Source organism: Hyperolius riggenbachi, chromosome 1, assembly GCF_040937935.1.
Source record: "Hyperolius riggenbachi isolate aHypRig1 chromosome 1, aHypRig1.pri, whole genome shotgun sequence".
NCBI classification, from domain to species: Eukaryota; Metazoa; Chordata; class Amphibia; order Anura; family Hyperoliidae; genus Hyperolius; species Hyperolius riggenbachi.
The window spans coordinates 369,753,247-369,770,956 of NC_090646.1; the positions used below are offsets into that span (position 1 = coordinate 369,753,247).

General features: G+C 44.6%; 1 protein-coding gene across 6 annotated transcripts in view; it reads left to right on the forward strand.

The window, feature by feature from the left end:
- The window catches only part of PTBP3 (polypyrimidine tract binding protein 3), a 250,368-nt gene that overhangs the window by 209,038 nt on the left and 23,620 nt on the right, over positions 1-17,710 (forward strand). For 5 of the 6 annotated variants that reach the window (XM_068234303.1, XM_068234301.1, XM_068234300.1 and 2 more), the window contains 2 exons: positions 15,782-15,856; positions 16,252-16,350. In XM_068234303.1, coding sequence (XP_068090404.1) covers positions 15,782-15,856; positions 16,252-16,350 — 174 coding nt within the window. The remainder of the gene's footprint in view (positions 1-15,781; positions 15,857-16,251; positions 16,351-17,710) is intronic. The other variant, XM_068234299.1, reaches the window with a different exon arrangement.

The following is a 17,710-nucleotide window of genomic DNA, read 5'->3' on the forward strand; positions in this document are numbered from 1 at the left end:
GAGCAGTTGCCAGGCTGCAGTGAGCAGTTGCCAGGCTGCAGTGAGCAGTTGCCAGGCTGCAGTGAGCAGTTGCCAGGCTGCAGTGAGCAGTTGCCAGGCTGCAGTGAGCAGTTGCCAGGCTGCAGTGAGCAGTTGCCAGGCGTCAGTGAGCAGTTGCCAGGCGTCAGTGAGCAGTTGCCAGGCGTCAGTGAGCAGTTGCCAGGCGTCAGTGAGCAGTTGCCAGGCGTCAGTGAGCAGTTGCCAGGCTGCAGTGAGCAGTTGTGAGAGTTTGAGAATCTTTTTCATTGCCTATCAACTGCTCGTGGAAAAGAGGCCTTAGACCCCAAGCTTCACTAAATTGGCAAGCAAGCCAGAATGATCCGATTTTTGATACAGATTTAAAAAAGTAGCAGCATGCAGTACTTTTTTTTAAATCGGAATAAAAAATCGGATCGTATAAAAAAACGGAATTGCATGGAGTATGCAAGAGGCCTTATAATGTTTTAAGCAATGCCAGTTGCCTGGCTTTCCTGCTGATCCTCTTCCTCAAACCTAAAGTAAAAATAAACAGATGTGTTAAACAGTTGTACCTACTGTATATTTCCAATCCTAAGTAAGACTAGCCTGGAGTCCCATAGTCTTCTTTTTGTTTTAAAGGTAAAGAAAATACTAAATACTAAGTTTTCACTGTCTCAGGTACAGGAATGTAGTTTTTGTGGCAGCTGAAGAACATTGTTGTTTTAACCACTTGAGGACCACAGTCTTTTCGCCCCTTAAGGACCAGAGCCTTTTCTCCATTCAGACCACTGCAGCTTTCACGGTTTATTGCTCGGTCATACAACCTACCACCTAAATGAATTTTTCCTCCTTTTCTTGTCACTTAAACAGCTTTCTTTTGCTGCTATTTGATTGCTGCTGTGAGTTTTAGTTTTTATTATATTCATCAAAAAAGACATGAATTTTGGCAAAAAAAATGACTTTTTTAACTTGCTGTGCTGACATTTTTCAAATAAAGTAAAATTTCCTATACATTTGAGCGCGAAAGTTATTCTGCTACATGTCTTTGATAAAAAAAAAACCCATTCAGTGTATATTTATTGGATTGGGTAAAAGTTATAGCGTTTACAAACTATGGTGCCAAAAGTGAATTTTCCCATTTTCAAGCATCTCTGACTTTTCTGCGCACCTGTCAGGTTTCATGAGGGGCTAAAATTCCAGGATAGTACAAATACCCCCCAAATGACCCCATTTTGGAAAGAAGACATCCCAAAGTATTCAGTGAGAGGCATGGTGAGTTCATAGAAGATTTTATTTTTTGTCACAAGTTAGCGGAAAATGACACTTTCTGACAAAAAAAAGAAAAAAAAAAGTTTCCATTTCTTCTAACTTGCGACAAAAAAAAATGAAATCTGCCACGGACTCACTATGCTCCTCTCTGAATACCTTGAAGTGTCTACTTTCCAAAATGGGGTCATTTGTGGGGTGTGTTCACTGTCCTGGCATTTTGGAGGGTGCCTAATTGTAAGCACCCCTGTAAAGCCTAAAGATGCTCATTGGGCTTTTGGCCCCTTAGCGCAGTTAGGCTGCAAAAAAGTGCCACACATGTGGTATTGCCGTACTCAGGAGAAGTAGTATAATGTGTTTTGGGGTGTATTTTTACACATACCCATGCTGGGTGGGAGAAATATCTCTGTAAATGACAATTGTTTTATTTTTTTTACACACAATTGTCTATTTATAGAGATATTTCTCCCACTCAGCATGGGTATGTGGAAAAATACACCCCAAAACACATTATACTACTTCTCCTGAGTACGGCGATACCACATGTGTGGCACTTTTTTGCACCCTGGGGCCCTTTTCCACTAGCAATCGCTAGCGTTCACGCTGAACGCTAGCGATTGCTGAATCGCAATTAGCGGCGATTCCCCGACGTTCGCGGCCGCGATTTTGCTATGCTATGCACTACATAGCAAAATCGCGGCAAAAGTCGCTCCGCGACGCGATCGCGATCAAGTAAAAAACGAATCGCGGTAGTGGAAATGACCTACCGCGATTCCTATGTTAAAAAGCAAACCGTAGCGATTGTAAAATCGCTAGCGGTTTGCGTTTTTGCGATTCAGCCAGCGCAAACGCGCTGGTGGAAAAGGGCCCTAACTGCGCTAAGGGGCCCAAAGTTCAATGAGTACCTTTAGGATTTCACAGGTCATTTTGAGAAATTTCGTTTCAAGACTACTCCTTACGCTTTAGGGCCCCTAAAATGCCAGGGCAGTATAGGAACCCCACAAATTACCCCATTTTAGAAAGAAGACATCCCAAGGTATTCCGTTAGGAGGATGGTGAGTTCATAGAAGAATTTTTTTTTTGTCACAAGTTAGCGAAAAATGACACTTTGTGAAAAAAAAAAAACAATACATACCAATTTCCGCTAACTTGTGACAAAAATAAAATCTTCTATGAACTCATCATACACCTAACAGAATACCTTGGGGTGTCTTCTTTCTAAAATGGGGTCACTTGTGGGGTTCCTATACTGCCCTGGCATTTTAGGGGCCCTAAACCATGAGGAGTAGTCTTGAACCCAAATGTCTCAAAATGACCTGTGAAATCCTAAAGGTACTCATTGGACTTTGGGCCCCTTAGCACAGTTAGGCTGCAAAAAAGTGTCACACATGTGGTATCGCCGTACTCAGAAGAAGTAGTATAATGTGTTTTGTGGTGTATTTTTACATATAACCATGCTGGGTGGGAGAAATATCTCTGTAAATGACACATTTTTGATTTTTTTTTTACACACAATTGTCCATTTACAGAGAGATTTCTCCCACCCAGCATGGGTATGTGTAAAAATACACCACAAAACACATTATACTACTTCTCCTGAGTATGGCGATACCACATGTGTGACACTTTTTTGCAGCCTAGGTGCGCTAAGGGGCCCAACGTCCTATTCACAGGTCATTTTGAGGCATTTGTTTTCTAGACTACTCCTCACGGTTTAGGGCCCCTAAAATGCCAGGGCAGTATAGTGACCCCATTTTAGAAAGAAGACACCCCAAGGTATTCCGTTAGGGGTATGGTGAGTTCATAGAAGATTTTATTTTTTGTCACAAGGTAGTGAAAAATGACACTTTGTGAAAAAAACAATAAAAATCCAATTTCCGCTAACTTTTGACAAAAAATTAAATCTTCTATGAACTCATCATACACCTAACAGAATACCTTGGGGTGTCTTTTTTCTAAAATGGGGTCACTTGTGGGGTTCCTATACTGCCCTGGAATTTTACGGGCCCAAAACTGTGAGTAGTCTGGAAACCAAATTTCTCAAAATGACTGATCAGGGGTATAAGCATCTGCAAATTTTGATGACAGGTGGTCTATGAGGGGGAAAATTTTGTGGAACCGGTCATAAGCAGGGTGGCCTCTTAGATGACAGGATGTTTTGGGCCTGATCTGATGGATAGGAGTGCTAGGGGGGTGACAGGAGGTGATTGATGGGTGTCTCAGGGGGTGGTTAGAGGGGAAAATAGATGCAATGAATGCACTGGGGAGGTGATCGGAAGGGGGTCTGAGGGGGATCTGAGGGTTTGGCCGAGTGATCAGGAGCCCACACGGGGCAAATTAGGGCCTGATCTGATGGGTAGGTGTGCTAGGGGGTGACAGGAGGTGATTGATGGGTGTCTCAAGGTGTGATTAGAGGGGGGAAATAGATGCAAGCAATGCACTAGCGAGGTGATCAGGGCTGGGGTCTGAGGACGTTCTGAGGTGTGGGCGGGTGATTGGGTGCCCGCAAGGGGCAGATTAGGGTCTAATCTGATGGGTAACCGTGACAGGTGGTGATAGGGGGTGATTGATGGGTAATTAGTGGGTGTTTAGAGGAGAGAAGAGATGTAAACGATGGATTTGGGAGGTGATCTGATGTCGGATCTGCGGGCGATCTATTGGTGTGGGTGGGTGATCAGATTGCCCGCAAGGGGCAGGTTAGGGGCTGATTGATGGGTGGCAGTGACAGGGGGTGATTGATGGGTGGCAGTGACAGGGGGTGATTGATAGGTGATTGACAGGTGATCAGTGGGTTATTACAGGGAATAACAAATGTAAATATTGCACTGGCGAATTGATAAAGGGGGGTCTGAGGGCAATCTGAGCGTGTGGGCGGGTGACTGGGTGCCCGCAAGGGGCAGATTAGGGTCTAATCTGATGGGTAACAGTGACAGGTGGTGATAGGGGGTGATTGATGGGTAATTAGTGGGTGTTTAGAGGAGAGAAGAGATGTAAACACTGCACTTGGGAGGTGATCTGATGTCGGATCTGCGGGCGATCTATTGGTGTGGGTGGGTGATCAGATTGCCCGCAAGGGGCAGGTTAGGGGCTGATTGATGGGTAGCAGTGACAGGGGGTTATTGACGGGTGATTGACAGGTGATCAGGGGGGATAGATGCATACAGTACACGGGGGGGGGGGGGTCTGGGGAGAATCTGAGGGGTGGGGGGTGATCAGGAGGGGGCAGTGGGCGGGGGGGGGGGGGATAAAAAAAATAGCGTTGACAGATAGTGACAGGGAGTGATTGATGGGTGATTAGGGGGGTGACTGGGTGCAAACAGTGGTCTGGGGGGTGGGCAGGGGGGGGTCTGAGGGGTGCTGTGGGCGATCAGGGGGCAGGGGGGGGGGAAATCAGTGTGCTTTGGTGCAGACTAGGGTGGCTGCAGCCTGCCCTGGTGGTCCCTCGGACACTGGGACCACCAGGGCAGGAGGCAGCCAGTATAATAGGCTTTGTATACATTACAAAGCCTATTATACTATGTACATGCGGCGATCCGGGTGCTAGTAACCCGCCGGCGCTTCCGAACGGCCGGCGGGTTACTACGAGCGGTGGGCGGAGCCAGTCCCCGGCGGCTGATCGCGTCACGAATGACGCGATCGCCGCATAGCCACTCCCGCAGCCGTCCCCGCCGATGGGCGTATTGCGGTCGTTTGGGCCCAGTCTTTGCCGCCGCCCATCGGCTGGGGGCGGTCGGCAAGTGGTTAAACTAGTTACCTATTCCCTGCACTCAGATGTGTGTATAATTGTTTTATTTTGTTTTTGTTTGTTTTTTTTCTCAGCTACACTGTGATTAACATCTAATTAGTTATCAGTAGCAGGAAAGTCTGACTGCAGAAAAACTGAACACTCTGCACTTCACTCAGCCATGCAGTTAGCCGTGCGTTATACACCTGTGCCATGCGTCACAGCCTCCTCCTTGACAATCTCAGTATGAACCAAGCATTACACATGTAGTTTTTCTTTCCTCAGCTACACTGTAATTAACATCTTATTAGTTATCAGTAGGAGAAAAACTTATCAACATGTACAGTCTTACCAAAACGATATAGTTTGAACGGTAAACTCAGTTCTGTTTGAATAGATACTTTAGGTAGTCCCTTTATATAGATGTATTCAAATTATACAATCAAGATTATATAATCAGTGGGCACCTTGAAGTCTGACCACACCAGTCACAGGCTTGTTTCAGGTGTGTGATTCTGATACTGCGGAAACCAGGAAGATCAGCAGGTCAGCTATTCAATTAGTATTATTTAAAATGAAATAAATATGGTGGCCTCTGTAACCTTCTTTGTGAAGGACCACATTTAAGTGACTCGAGCACCTGGACCTGAAAAAATATAAAATAAACCTCCCCATAAGGAAGATTTGTAATAAAGTGTGCTATTGGGAGGCCAGGGGTTGGGATTTGGATCATTACTTTCCTATGGGGGACTTCTCTATCCCAACCATCCGTATGGAGTTCGACATGTTCTCCAGGGAGCAAAAAACATTACTGAGCATGTGCAACACACCTAACGCAGCAAATGTATTGCTAAACGCACAGCAAGCAGCACTTTCTAAATATTGCTACACTTTACACGCAATGCAACGTGTGCACTGCGAATGTCGCACAGACTTTGTATTGCTGTGCGTTAGTCTGCGATATAATTTTTTATAACATGCGACTTTAACGCCCCACTGTGAAAGAGGCCTTAATGTTCATGTCCTTTTAATTATTTCGAAAAATGAGGTGGAGGCCGGGACTATTTTAGTTGCTATTTGTCAAACTGTTGTTGCCTGTAGCATTATGGCATAATCCGCTTCTTACAGAGAACGTGATGACAGAAAGGTTCCTGTCAGGATCAGTCAGCCATGTACATTCAGAGAAGATTGAAACTCTTTGGATGAGGTTCAGGTTCCTCCTATGAATGTGTTCCAGTTCCTGTCATGACCAGCTTTATTTCTCATCAAATTCTCACGATTAGCACCAGTGTTATTCAATTATAACACAATCTCTTCAATACTATCATCACATCCACTGTACATTTCCTCTACCTTCTACAAAGGCAAGACTTAATTCCACTGATTTAGAAATACCACACATCAGTGTGATACACTAGCATTTCACAGCTTAATAAATGGCTGCTCTAGAGAAGATTATTGACTTGGCTATGTGAAATCATACTCAAGTGGCCTCTTATTCTCTGTACAGGCTGAATAGAAGTGATCACAGTTTGGCCCCTTTAAGGGCCAAAGCTATTCTTCTGAAGTTAAAGATGTAATGTAGCATTGCTATAAATAGTACCGTATATGTTGTTTAACACATGCCATCCCATGGTGCATGCAGCGGAAAGAAAATGTCACATGGAAATTATACTGCACTGTAGTTTTGAGACATTCTGAATGTTTCTAAATTATTTTTGTGTATGTGTAATAAAAATTCAGCAAATGCCTTAATAATCAGCTCTTTGTTTTATTGGTTGTGCAAGGACTCTGTTGAAGGGATCAAATGTCGTTATTGTAGAATTATTAAAATGATTTGTAGCTTCTATGCTGGTGTCATTTTGTTTGAAACGGCACAGTGTTCTCCCCAGGGCTTATTAGGTGGGCGGGCTGCCCGGCTGATTTGAAACCCCGCTCGCCTGTTGTAATGTGCCCGCCTAGCTTGTAAAATCAAGCACTGAAAACCTTATTTAACTGCACATAGGAGCGCTCCATTGCCTGCTTTCACTCAGCGCCAGCTCTCTCTCACACACAATAGTGAAAGCTGACGCTGTACACTGTAGGAGCGCACCTCAGGCTTCCTGGAGGAGCAGGGATTGGCAGGGCGGGTTGTTAGGGGCGGGACTCCGGCTCCGATTCTCCCGCCCTCCAATAAGTAGCAAGATCTGTTTTTAATGACGGCGCCTCTCTCGTCAATGAAAAGAGAGAGGCAGCCAAGCAAGCTCCCACACACATCCCTGGCCAATAGTTGCAGCCTGCAGGAGTGAGATGAGAGCCACGTGAGTCCAGCAGTTAGGGACAGCCTCAGAGCGGCTCATTGATTCTCCTGTTCCTCCCCCAGACTGCAGGTAAACAAAACAGAGTATGTGAAAATGGCAGCTGCTGGTCCAATCCAGCTGGGGAGAGACACGGAGAGCAGCAGAAGTGAGGCCACTCCAGACCTCTTCATGTTTGTTTATTTTTTTACTTTGTTTGGGGGCAGAGGAGACACAGCCATGCACACCATGTTCAGTGACAGGCTGTCTCCAAGGTAGCTTCCTGTGCACTCGTCTCCTGCTGTGTTTCTCCTGTAGGCCCCAGCTTGTATCATCTCTGTAGTGCTTCCTCTCCCCCTTCAGCAATCACACTACAGGAATTTAGTGGAGTTGAACTCTTGCACAGGACAGACGTAAAAGAGACATGCTCCCTGTATTTATAGAGTTTAGCCAGTCTAATTTGATCTCTTACTGTCACATGTCTGCAATTTCCAAAAGGGCAGATAAGCTCATTTAAAAGCATTGGATGTTAACAATATGTCTGCTTCCAAGAAAGCAGGAAGTAGAAACAGTGCAGATTTATTGCAGGATTTGTATCCGGTGTAACAAAGAAATGTTTTTCTTTAATGGTTATTATGCTGTTGTGTATCTTTTAGAGCAGAGAAGAAGTTCTGAGTTCAGGTCTGCTGAAGAGACCTGAGCACCTTAATCTGAAACCATCTCTCCCTAATGCCTGGCATACACGGGTCGACCGACGGCTCGATTAGCCGCCGGATCGACCCCAGCCGCGTCACCGCTCGTCCGCACGTGGATCGATTCCCGCTCGCCCCTGCTGGCAGTCCTTATCAGCCGCTCGATTCCCTGCCATTGTCCGCCGGAGGGAACCGAGCGGGCACGAGTTCGAGCGGCTTGATCGGGCCAGCTGAATATTATCAGCTGGCCGGATCAGCTGCTCGATACACGGCACAGAAACGTACCGTGTATCACCAGCATTATACTAGGTACTAGGTACACACAATGCAATTATCTAACAGATTTACTGTCAGATAGACTATTCCCAATATGTCCGATCTGATTTCCGCACGATTTCCCATAGAAGTGAATAGAAAATCAGAAATCAAATGGGACATGTTGGAAATTGTCGATCTGACAGTAAATCTGTCAGAAAATTGCATTGTGTGTGCTTAGCAGGTACATCGGCTTGCCTCCTTATCCTCCTTTTATCCTGTAAGCAGAGTTGCACCGTCCCTGCATTACCCCCTCGCACCCCACCCGGCTAGTTTTTCATGCTAGCCGGCTGGAAAAAAATTCTGGGGAGAACACTGCGGCATAGTTAACTTTGCTCAACTGACCCTAATTAAAACGCATACAATCATGTGCAAATAAATCTATAGTTCAGGTAAAACCTAAATTGCTGCTTACACAGGTGACATCTTAAAGGACAACTGAGGTGAGAGGGCAATGGAGGCTGCCATATTAATTTCCTAATAACTGTCGGGCGTAAAATAAAAAAGTAATTTTCATCTGGTAAACCAGTAATAAGGATGCTAACCAGGCAATCCAAAATTAAAAATCACTGTTCCTTTTCTTGTTGATAAATTATTATTTCCCAGTTTACCTGACTCTTATTTGGTATTGCCGCACAAAAGAAATTGCAGGGCATGCTGGGTTGTCCTTTTTTGCTTCTCTACTTTCCCCTCAGACTTAACTAATGCAGCCTGATTGGCTAAAGCTTCTTTCCCTCCTGTTTTCCCCTGTCACACCTCTGTTCCTCTCTGATTGGCCACTACTTCTCATGCTGAGACAGTGCACTTTCTATTGCAGAGCTGGGTGGGAATGCCTGAAGACTGGGAGGAGGGCTGGCAATGCATATACAATCAGGCAGAGGAGAGTAAGGAAAGAAATTACATCAGGATTGGCTTCAAAATAGACAGTTAAAATGGAGAATCCTAAGAAGGATTTTTTTTTTAACTATAGAGAAATCACTAAAATCAAAACATGGACAATACAATGTTATGTAAGTAGAGCAAGTATTATCTTCTTATGTTTTGTTTTTTTCTGAGATAGTATGGCTGACAGCGCCTCTTTAAGTAATACCAGTTGTCTGGCTATCCTGTTGATCCTCTGCCTCTAATACTTTAAGCCGTAGACCCACTACAAGCATGCAGCAGATCAGGAGTTTGTCATTGTCAGATCTGAAAAGATAAGCTGCATGCTTATTTCTGGTGTGTGATTCAGACACTACTGCAGCCAAACAGACCAGTAGAACAGCCAGACAACTGGTATTGTTTAACCTCCTTAGCGGTAATCCCGAGTCAGGATCTGGACGGAAAGCCACAGAACAGGGTTGTAATCCAGTGCCTGAGTGAGTTTCATGCAGAAGCTGCTGTAGACTACTCTGAGATATGTTTTTAGGGTCTAAAACCTTATGAGCAAATTGAACGGCTTTTAGACCCTAAATCTGGAAATAATCATAACGCCAGGGAGGTTAAAAGGAAATAAATATGGCAGCCTTTTATATACCTCTCACTTCAGTTGCCCTTTGATTATTGTTGTCTATTTATATAGTTCTGATATCTCCCATATAATTTTTTTATGTTTTTTTTTTCACACCATAAGACGCACCTAGATTTAGAGGACAAAGACTAGAAAAAAATATTATAAAAACATGGTTCGCCCTTCCAGGTCTCTCACTCTTCTCTCTCCCCTCCCCTCCCAAAGCTGTGTCTCCGTCACCCGCAGCAATTCCTGAGGCCTCTGCAGAGTACAGTGCAGCGGAGGTGACTCGCCTCTCTAGCCGGAATGCTCCTTCCTCTCTGTGCTTTCTTTATCATTGCTGGTGCCCCCTTTTCGTGACCTGACTGCATGTACAGGAGTACACACAAGCTGCCGGGTCACGATGAGAAGGCAACTATGAAGATAGGAGGATACAGAGAGGAAGCAGTGCGTCGTCCGGAGAGGTGAGGGGACTCCTGTGCCCTTCGGTGCAGGGATCTCGAAGAATTACTGTTATTTTGGTGGTGCCGGAGACGGCTTGGGGGAGACCTGGCAAATGTATTATATGGCCGTTAAGACACAAAGACTCTCTCACCCCCTTCCCATTCTAAATATTGTAGTTTGTTAGCCAGCACATTCTAGAGCCTACTGATTGGGCCTTCAGAGAGCATAACCAATCCTAGTTCAGTTCGGTCCTTTATTTGCTAGTCAGTGGCCTGTATTGTAGGGAATTATGGTAAGTTAGAGATATTGTAAACTCCACTCCCCCAAAGAAAATGTCCATGAACTGCTAACTCATTGCACCCCCACCCCATCCCATGTCCCCCATTCCCCCTGATTTGGCAATGCCTGTATTGAAGCTTGGTCATGCCAATAAAGCTATCTTTGATTTGATATTTGGGTATTTATGCAAGCTTTATTTAGAATTAAATGCAATATTTTAATGATTGGTTAACTGGATTAAACTGGTACATTTTATATGCCTTAAGTCCAGCTTTAGTTATGATTGAGCCAGCTTTATGTGGCAATCATTCTGAAAGATGAAAGCAGCTTTTTCATACAGGATTTCCACAGTGTTCATCTGTTAATCCATGAAATTCATTGTAGTGTTTCTTGTCATTCAGCCTGCGCCTGTGTGAAGTTTTTCTGTTGGTGTACAATGAGCGTGATTATATGCATGTCAGTCATCACAGCGACAGCAGCTTTTCGGCCATTGTGGAGCATTTGAGCCCACATTGTTCCTGATATAGTTTTTTCTCCTTCAAACCATATTGAAGATGTTTATCCAGCACTGTAGCTTTAATTAGATGTATGGCGCTCTCAAGAACTGTTAAACCTTGTTAGAAAGATTTTTGGCAGGTTCAAATTATCCCATTGTGCATGTGTCATTCTGCCAGCACAGCATCTACTGATTTTCATATGGAAATGTTAAACACTCACCCTAATTCATCTTTCTTCAGCAAATGCAAACTGTACATAGAAAAGCTCATTATGATGCAGATTATTATTCTGTGTCCCAGGGGACATTAACCCTTAATGTGTGATGTAGGTCCCGGGTCCCAGATTACTACTGAACTGTATAGGTTAGTCATGATAGTAAGCCGCATGTCCTGTTTTAAAGATTAACTTCAAGTTAACCCATTAAAAGTAGTATGTATCAATTTCTGTTTAGACACAATGCATGTTTAACATGAAAAACTTGGGCTTCATTGAGTAACTTTTTCCCCTGATTCGCAGGTGCTTTAAAGGGATGCTTAAAGTGGATACAAAGGGAAGATTTGCACCTTTAATAAATGTGACCTATACATACATGTTCTATGGCAATCTCCCCCTCAAAATGTAACATGTTACTTGTTTTTTCATTTTTTGCATTTTAAAACTTTAATCCACGCCCCCTTCACCCCAGCGCCTCGGCGTACTTCTGAGTCCCATGCCGGTGTGGTTATGGGAACTCAGTCTAAGGAGGAGGAGGCTTGCGATGACTGAGGAGGAGTGGGCGTTACCAGTCAGGAGCAGCTGAACTCACGCGATGCTTGAGTTCAGTACTTGTCTCCTGACAAGTGGAGCGCCGATTTTGAATTCAGGGTTCAGAGAATCGGCAGGCAACGGGGGAACGGGGACGAACACTGGAGGACACCAGAGGGTCATGCAAGAAGAGAGAAGAAGCGGGCAGCGACGGAGGAGAAGCCATCAACGGCAGAGAAGAAGCGGGCAGCGGCGGAGGAGACACCATCAGCAGCGTAGAACAAGTGGGCGGTGGAGGAGAAGCCATCAGTGGCGCAGAAGAAGCGGGCAGCGGCAGAGGAGAAGCCATCAGCGGCGCAGAAGAAGAGAGCGGCGGAGGAGAAGCCATCACAGGTGGAGGAGAAGCGGGCAGTGGAGGAGAAGAGGCGGACAGCGGAGGAGAAGCCATCAGCGGCGCAGAAGAAGCCATCAGTGTCAGCGGCAGAGTAGAAACACGAGCAGCGGAGGAGAAGCGGGGGATCGTAGACGGGAAGGATGCCTGTCGCCATCACCTCACTCAAGAAGCAGACCACAGCCTTCCCGTCTACTTAGTTCATGGTCTGCTCTGTCTGAGTAAACTGCATGGAAAGGAGGCACACACGAGATGTGTGAAAAGAGGGGGGGGGGGGGGGGGTCAGCAGCTCTGAAATGAGGTCTGATTTTTTTTTTTTTTTTACATGTGGGGACATTTCCCACTGAGGGCCCACTGCTGTCAGTCAGGTCTGATTTTATTGCATACTCTGTGAGAGAACATTCACACTGAGCATGCACGGGATTTCAGAGGCAGGGGGAGGGAGAGGGGAGTGGCGTTTACACAGGCTGAGAGGCAGAGATGCACAGCGTATTACCTGTGTAATGATAGCAAGCCCAACATGGCAGCTCTCATTGTATCACAGGAATAAATAATTATTTGCTGTTGAAGCTGTTTACCGCTAGATTTACTGTGTAAACCATCTAAACTTCAGATATGTTATAAAGACAAGTTACGTGTTCTAGTTAGTTTTTCACCTCTGATCCGCTTTAAGTCACTTTAAAGAGAACCCGAGGTGGGTTTTTATAATCCTATTAGCACACAGAGGCTGGCTCTGCATATAATCACCAGCCTCTGTTACTATGCTGTCACGTCCCCCCCCCCCCCCTTGCACTCTGCTGTCCCCCATAAATCAAACCGCTGTGCAAGTGACACGAAGCATGTCACTAGCAGGCTGTTTACATGCAGACTGTCAGTCTCCGCTGCTCCCCTGCCTCCTTTATATCGCCGCTCCCCGCCTGCGTCCCTTCCCTCCAATCAGCTTACTTTATGGGGGACAGCAGAGTGCAGGGGGGGGGGGGGGGGGCAGTAAAGTAACTGAGGCTGGTGATTATATGCAGAACCAGCCTCTGTGTGCTAATAGGAATCTTAAAACCCACCTCGGGTTCTCTTTAAGAGAAAAGAAAAAAATAGTGTTTCACTTACCTGGGGCTTCTACCAGCCCTCCGCCAGCTAGTTTCATTTTCGCCCACTCTGAGTCCTTGTAGCCAAGCTTGCATCCAAAACTGCAGGTGTGTAGCATGCCTATAGCTGTAAATTTTACATAGCCATATCAACTCAACATGTAGACAGCCTGTTTCGGACTGTTGGTCCTCCTCAGTACATGGCAGGGATTGATATGGGTCTATGGGACAGGGCTTGGACCAGGATAACAGAGTGCTCAAGCAGCTTGGGGTGACCAAAAACCACTAGAAAAGTGTAGGGGACTAAAAGAGAACAAAAAGCTTTCCTACTAAAAAAAAAAAAAAAAAAAGCTTGGTATGATTTGCCTTCTTAAAACAGAAGGTACTTGCGATAATTCAACTTTAAGTGAACATCTGTATTTACCCACAATGCACCACTACGAAATATGCCATATATTGCTGTATTTACCCACAATGCACCACTACGGAATATGCCATATATTGCTGTGTAAAATTTTTAAGGCTATAGGCATGCTGTACACCAGCGGTTCTGGGTGCAAGCCTGGCTACAAGGGCATAAAGAGATAATTCGCATATTCAGTAGTAGTGCATTGTGGGTAAGCACAGATTTTACTTAAAGCTGAATTATCACAAGTTCCTTCTGTTTTAAGAAGGCAAATCTCACCAGGTAAGTGAAACACTTTTTTAAGGTGATATCTGACTGGTTTCCTCAGAATTACTGTAGATACATTACCTGGAACTAAATGGAAGTCTTCAGCGACTATAGAATTGGTAAGATCCCTAAGAATGTAATGAAAGCACACTGTCAAACAGTAGCACTCAGAGTATGCATAATCAGATGGAAGGAAATGACTGCTACATCATAATCAATGTACTCGAAAGATAGTGCTGGCAATCCTGAGGTTTCAAATCTAGCAACCCGTTCACATAGGTGCTGAGCAATATACACTACTTGGTACCATCCCCCAACCCACATCGTGTTACAATATTGTATGGTCCCGCTAAATAGAGCTACTTACCCAGCACACCAAAATGCTTCTTTGTGAATGAGCCTTTGAAGGTGATGCTGTCTGGATTTAGTTTGTCGATTCTATGTTGTTGCTGGTTATAGGACACCTGAAGTGAGAGGGATATGGAGGCTGCCATATTTATTTCCTTTTAAGCCAGCGGTGCCCACACTTTTTTGGCTCGCGAGCTACTTTAAAATTTGCCGAGTCCAGGAGATCTACCAACATTTAGGTAGCTAGGTATACGTGTCTTCAGTATAGGTAGATAGGTATAGGTGCCTGAAGTATAGATAGCTAGGTATAGGGGCCTTCAGTATAGTTAGCCAGGTATTGTATAGTTAGGTATAGGTGCCTTCAGTACAGATAGCTAGGTGTAGTAGGTGCCTTCAGTATAGGAAGCCAGGTATAGTATAGTTAGGTATAGGTGCCTTCAGTACAGATAGCTAGGTGTAGGGGCCTTCAGTATAGTTAGCCAGGTATAGTGTAGTTAGGTGTGGGTGCCTTCAGTATAGTTAGCCAGGTATAGTGTAGTTAGGTGTAGGTGCCTTCAGGATAGTTAGCCAGGTATAGTGTAGTTAGGCGTAGGTGCCACTTACCTCCCTCCAGTTCCAGCGGCGGTGTCTGGGGCTCCTCCTGGTCTCCCCTCCTTCAGCCGCGCTGCCTAGAGTGCAGATCGGCGGCTAAATGAACATTCCGGCGGGCGAAGGGGGCAGCGTGCGTTGATGCATTGTGCCCCGTGCCGCCCCCAGCTATGACGTCGCGGCGTCCTCCGCTGTACCTCTTCTCCTGTGCCTTCTAATTGGCCAGCGGCCGTCAGCAGAATCTGACAGCTGCCGGCCGCAAAATTTAACATGACGCAGCTACCAAATAGGTGGTCGCGATCTACCGGTAGATCGCGATCGACCTATTGGGCACCCCTGTTTTAAGCAATGCTCATTGTCTGGCTGTCCTGCTGATCCTCTGGCCCTAAACCTTTTAGCCATAGACCCTGAACAAGCATGCAGATCAGATGTTTGACTTAAGTTTAAGTGGATTTCTCTCATGCTTGTTTCATATAGGTGATTCAGACACTATTGATGCGTGAAAGATCAGCAGGATGCCAGGCATCTGGTATTGTTTAAAATGAAATAAATATTGCAGCCTCTATATTCACTTCAGGTGTCCTTTAACTCATAGGTGGGGTGGTCAGTGAGATGCAAAAAATTCCACATTAATAAAGATTTTTTTTTTTAGTAATCTGTTGCAAATGTATGCAACTTAAAAAAGCAGTTGTCCACACTTATATTGATCCCTATGCCTTTTATTCTATGTCATGTTGCTTTTTATTACTCTGCTCCTAACTGTACTGATTCCCCTTCGCAGCAGCCTTTCCTGTGTGTCAAGGGATTGTTCTTGGTTCTTGGCCTCTGATATCAGCTTGTCCACATCCTGCATTCCTGCTAGGTTTAGATTAGTTCTCAGTTTTTGATGGAGTTGTTGTTCTGTGATTCATTTTCCCTTCATATATTTCTGAATCCAATTCAATTCAATATTTTCTTCTTCACTTTCTTTTACAGGTGCTCCAGGTATAATTTCCTCACCATATGCAGGGGCAGCAGGATTTGCTCCAGCTATTGGCTTCCCTCAGGCAGGTAAGTGAAGAGAAATAAGAGAACATTTTTGTATATCTGCTGCTGAGAAACAGAATGCTTCCTCCCTCGTATTCCTTCTTTTCTGTTTACTGAACAGGGTCATATTGACATTAAAGTCTAACTCTGGTCAGGACGTAACTTGTATGGCCCAATATTTCCATGTCTTTCAGATCCTTCGAGGTAGTTGCTGTGTATAGTTCGTAGCAGGGAATTTTGAATCAGGATGATATTTATTGGCTAACTTGAAAAGTCCAGTAACAGAAATTTTGAATTAAAGCAGTTCATAAGTATCATATAGTGACTAACCATAAAGTCGCGTATGCAGTTTAGATATCTAACAATCGTGTGTTTGACTGCTCTTCCCCGATTCATTCATGTTTTTTTATTGTCACTAGGGTGGGCTCCTTTCACTTATCCTTCCGTTCCTCCCCTCCACAAAGCAGATCTTGGACAGCTGAGCAGTGTGTCTGTACAGCAGTCATTCCCTCTTGCAAGTATGTCTGATTGTTAAGAGCAAAGGTTGCCATCCATGGCCCTTTGTAAGGCTCATTTGATTTCCAATCCTTTCCCAATCATATATACAGAACTGTGCAAAACTTTAAGGAAATTGTAAATGTTGTAAATCGAGGGAGCGTCAATATTTTGTGCAACTACCATTTGCCTTTAAAACCGTATCAGTGCATAATAATCTAGAGTTAATAAATCGAATCCCATGAAAACAAAAGTTTGCTTTCTTAAAACAGAAAGTATTTGCAATAATTCAGGTTGGAGTGAGCTCCGAGATGTCGCAGAGCATCACTGCTGAAATATGCAAATCACCCATTGCTGTCCCTGTGAAATAATTTCTGAAAGCAACCTTTTGTTTCCATAGCATTTTAGTAGGATGGCTTTTTGGTCTATTGTAGCCCCTTACACACTCCAATAATTTCTGGTTCACCATGAGCTTGCTGGGTAGTTCACACTCCACATGCGCTTGTAATCACACACATCCTGGGTGCAGCAAGATCAATAATCACCTGAAACTGGGGCACGGTTAGTCCCTCCTCCCTAGCTCAAATAAAATCTGCAGTATATTAGTTTTTTTTTTTTATATTTGCAGCATTTACAAGCATGTCTGGAACGGGTTAACAATTTCAGTCTGGCTTCATGGACAAATCATTTTGAAAATATCTGCCTCTATTACTATAACTAAAGCCATATACACAAATTAGACTGTTCCTTGCTTGTCAGTACCATCTGGGCCAAGAATCTAGTATGCTTACACGTGGCACCTAAGGTCACTAAATTGCGCAGCTTGCTGCATTGTTAAAGTGGAATAAACTCCTCACATTAAACATTGAGTACATTTTCTTGGGTACTTAAAGGATACCAGAGCTGAAACCCTTAGGAGAAATGTGGGGAGTCGGCATGTATGGTGATCCGTTCTCCTCTGTCCCCCTCCTCACATACCTGAAACCTCTTCCGGTTTGCCGGAGTAGGACTTTTCTGCGCATTTGGGCACATAAAAGCCGAGCAGTTTGGTCCGGAACAGTGGTGACGCGTCAGTTGTTGCCACAGCGACACGTCTATTCATCCGGGAGGGCTGAGTACAGTGCTTTTTCTGCCCAATAATGACTTCTGTTGCCCACTATTATAGCAGTACATAGTAATACTGCTCTCACAATAAGAATTTTAACATTTTTAAAGGTTGGAAACTATTTTACGTTACATTTTATGTACCTAAGATTAGGTACTGAAATTTTAATGTGGGGAGTTTAATCCCATTTTAAGCGACAATAGGGATTTAAGTTTATTGCTGACCTCCTTACCCCGCCTGCGGAGGACTCTCTGTCTTCCCTTCTCGCTTCTTCATAG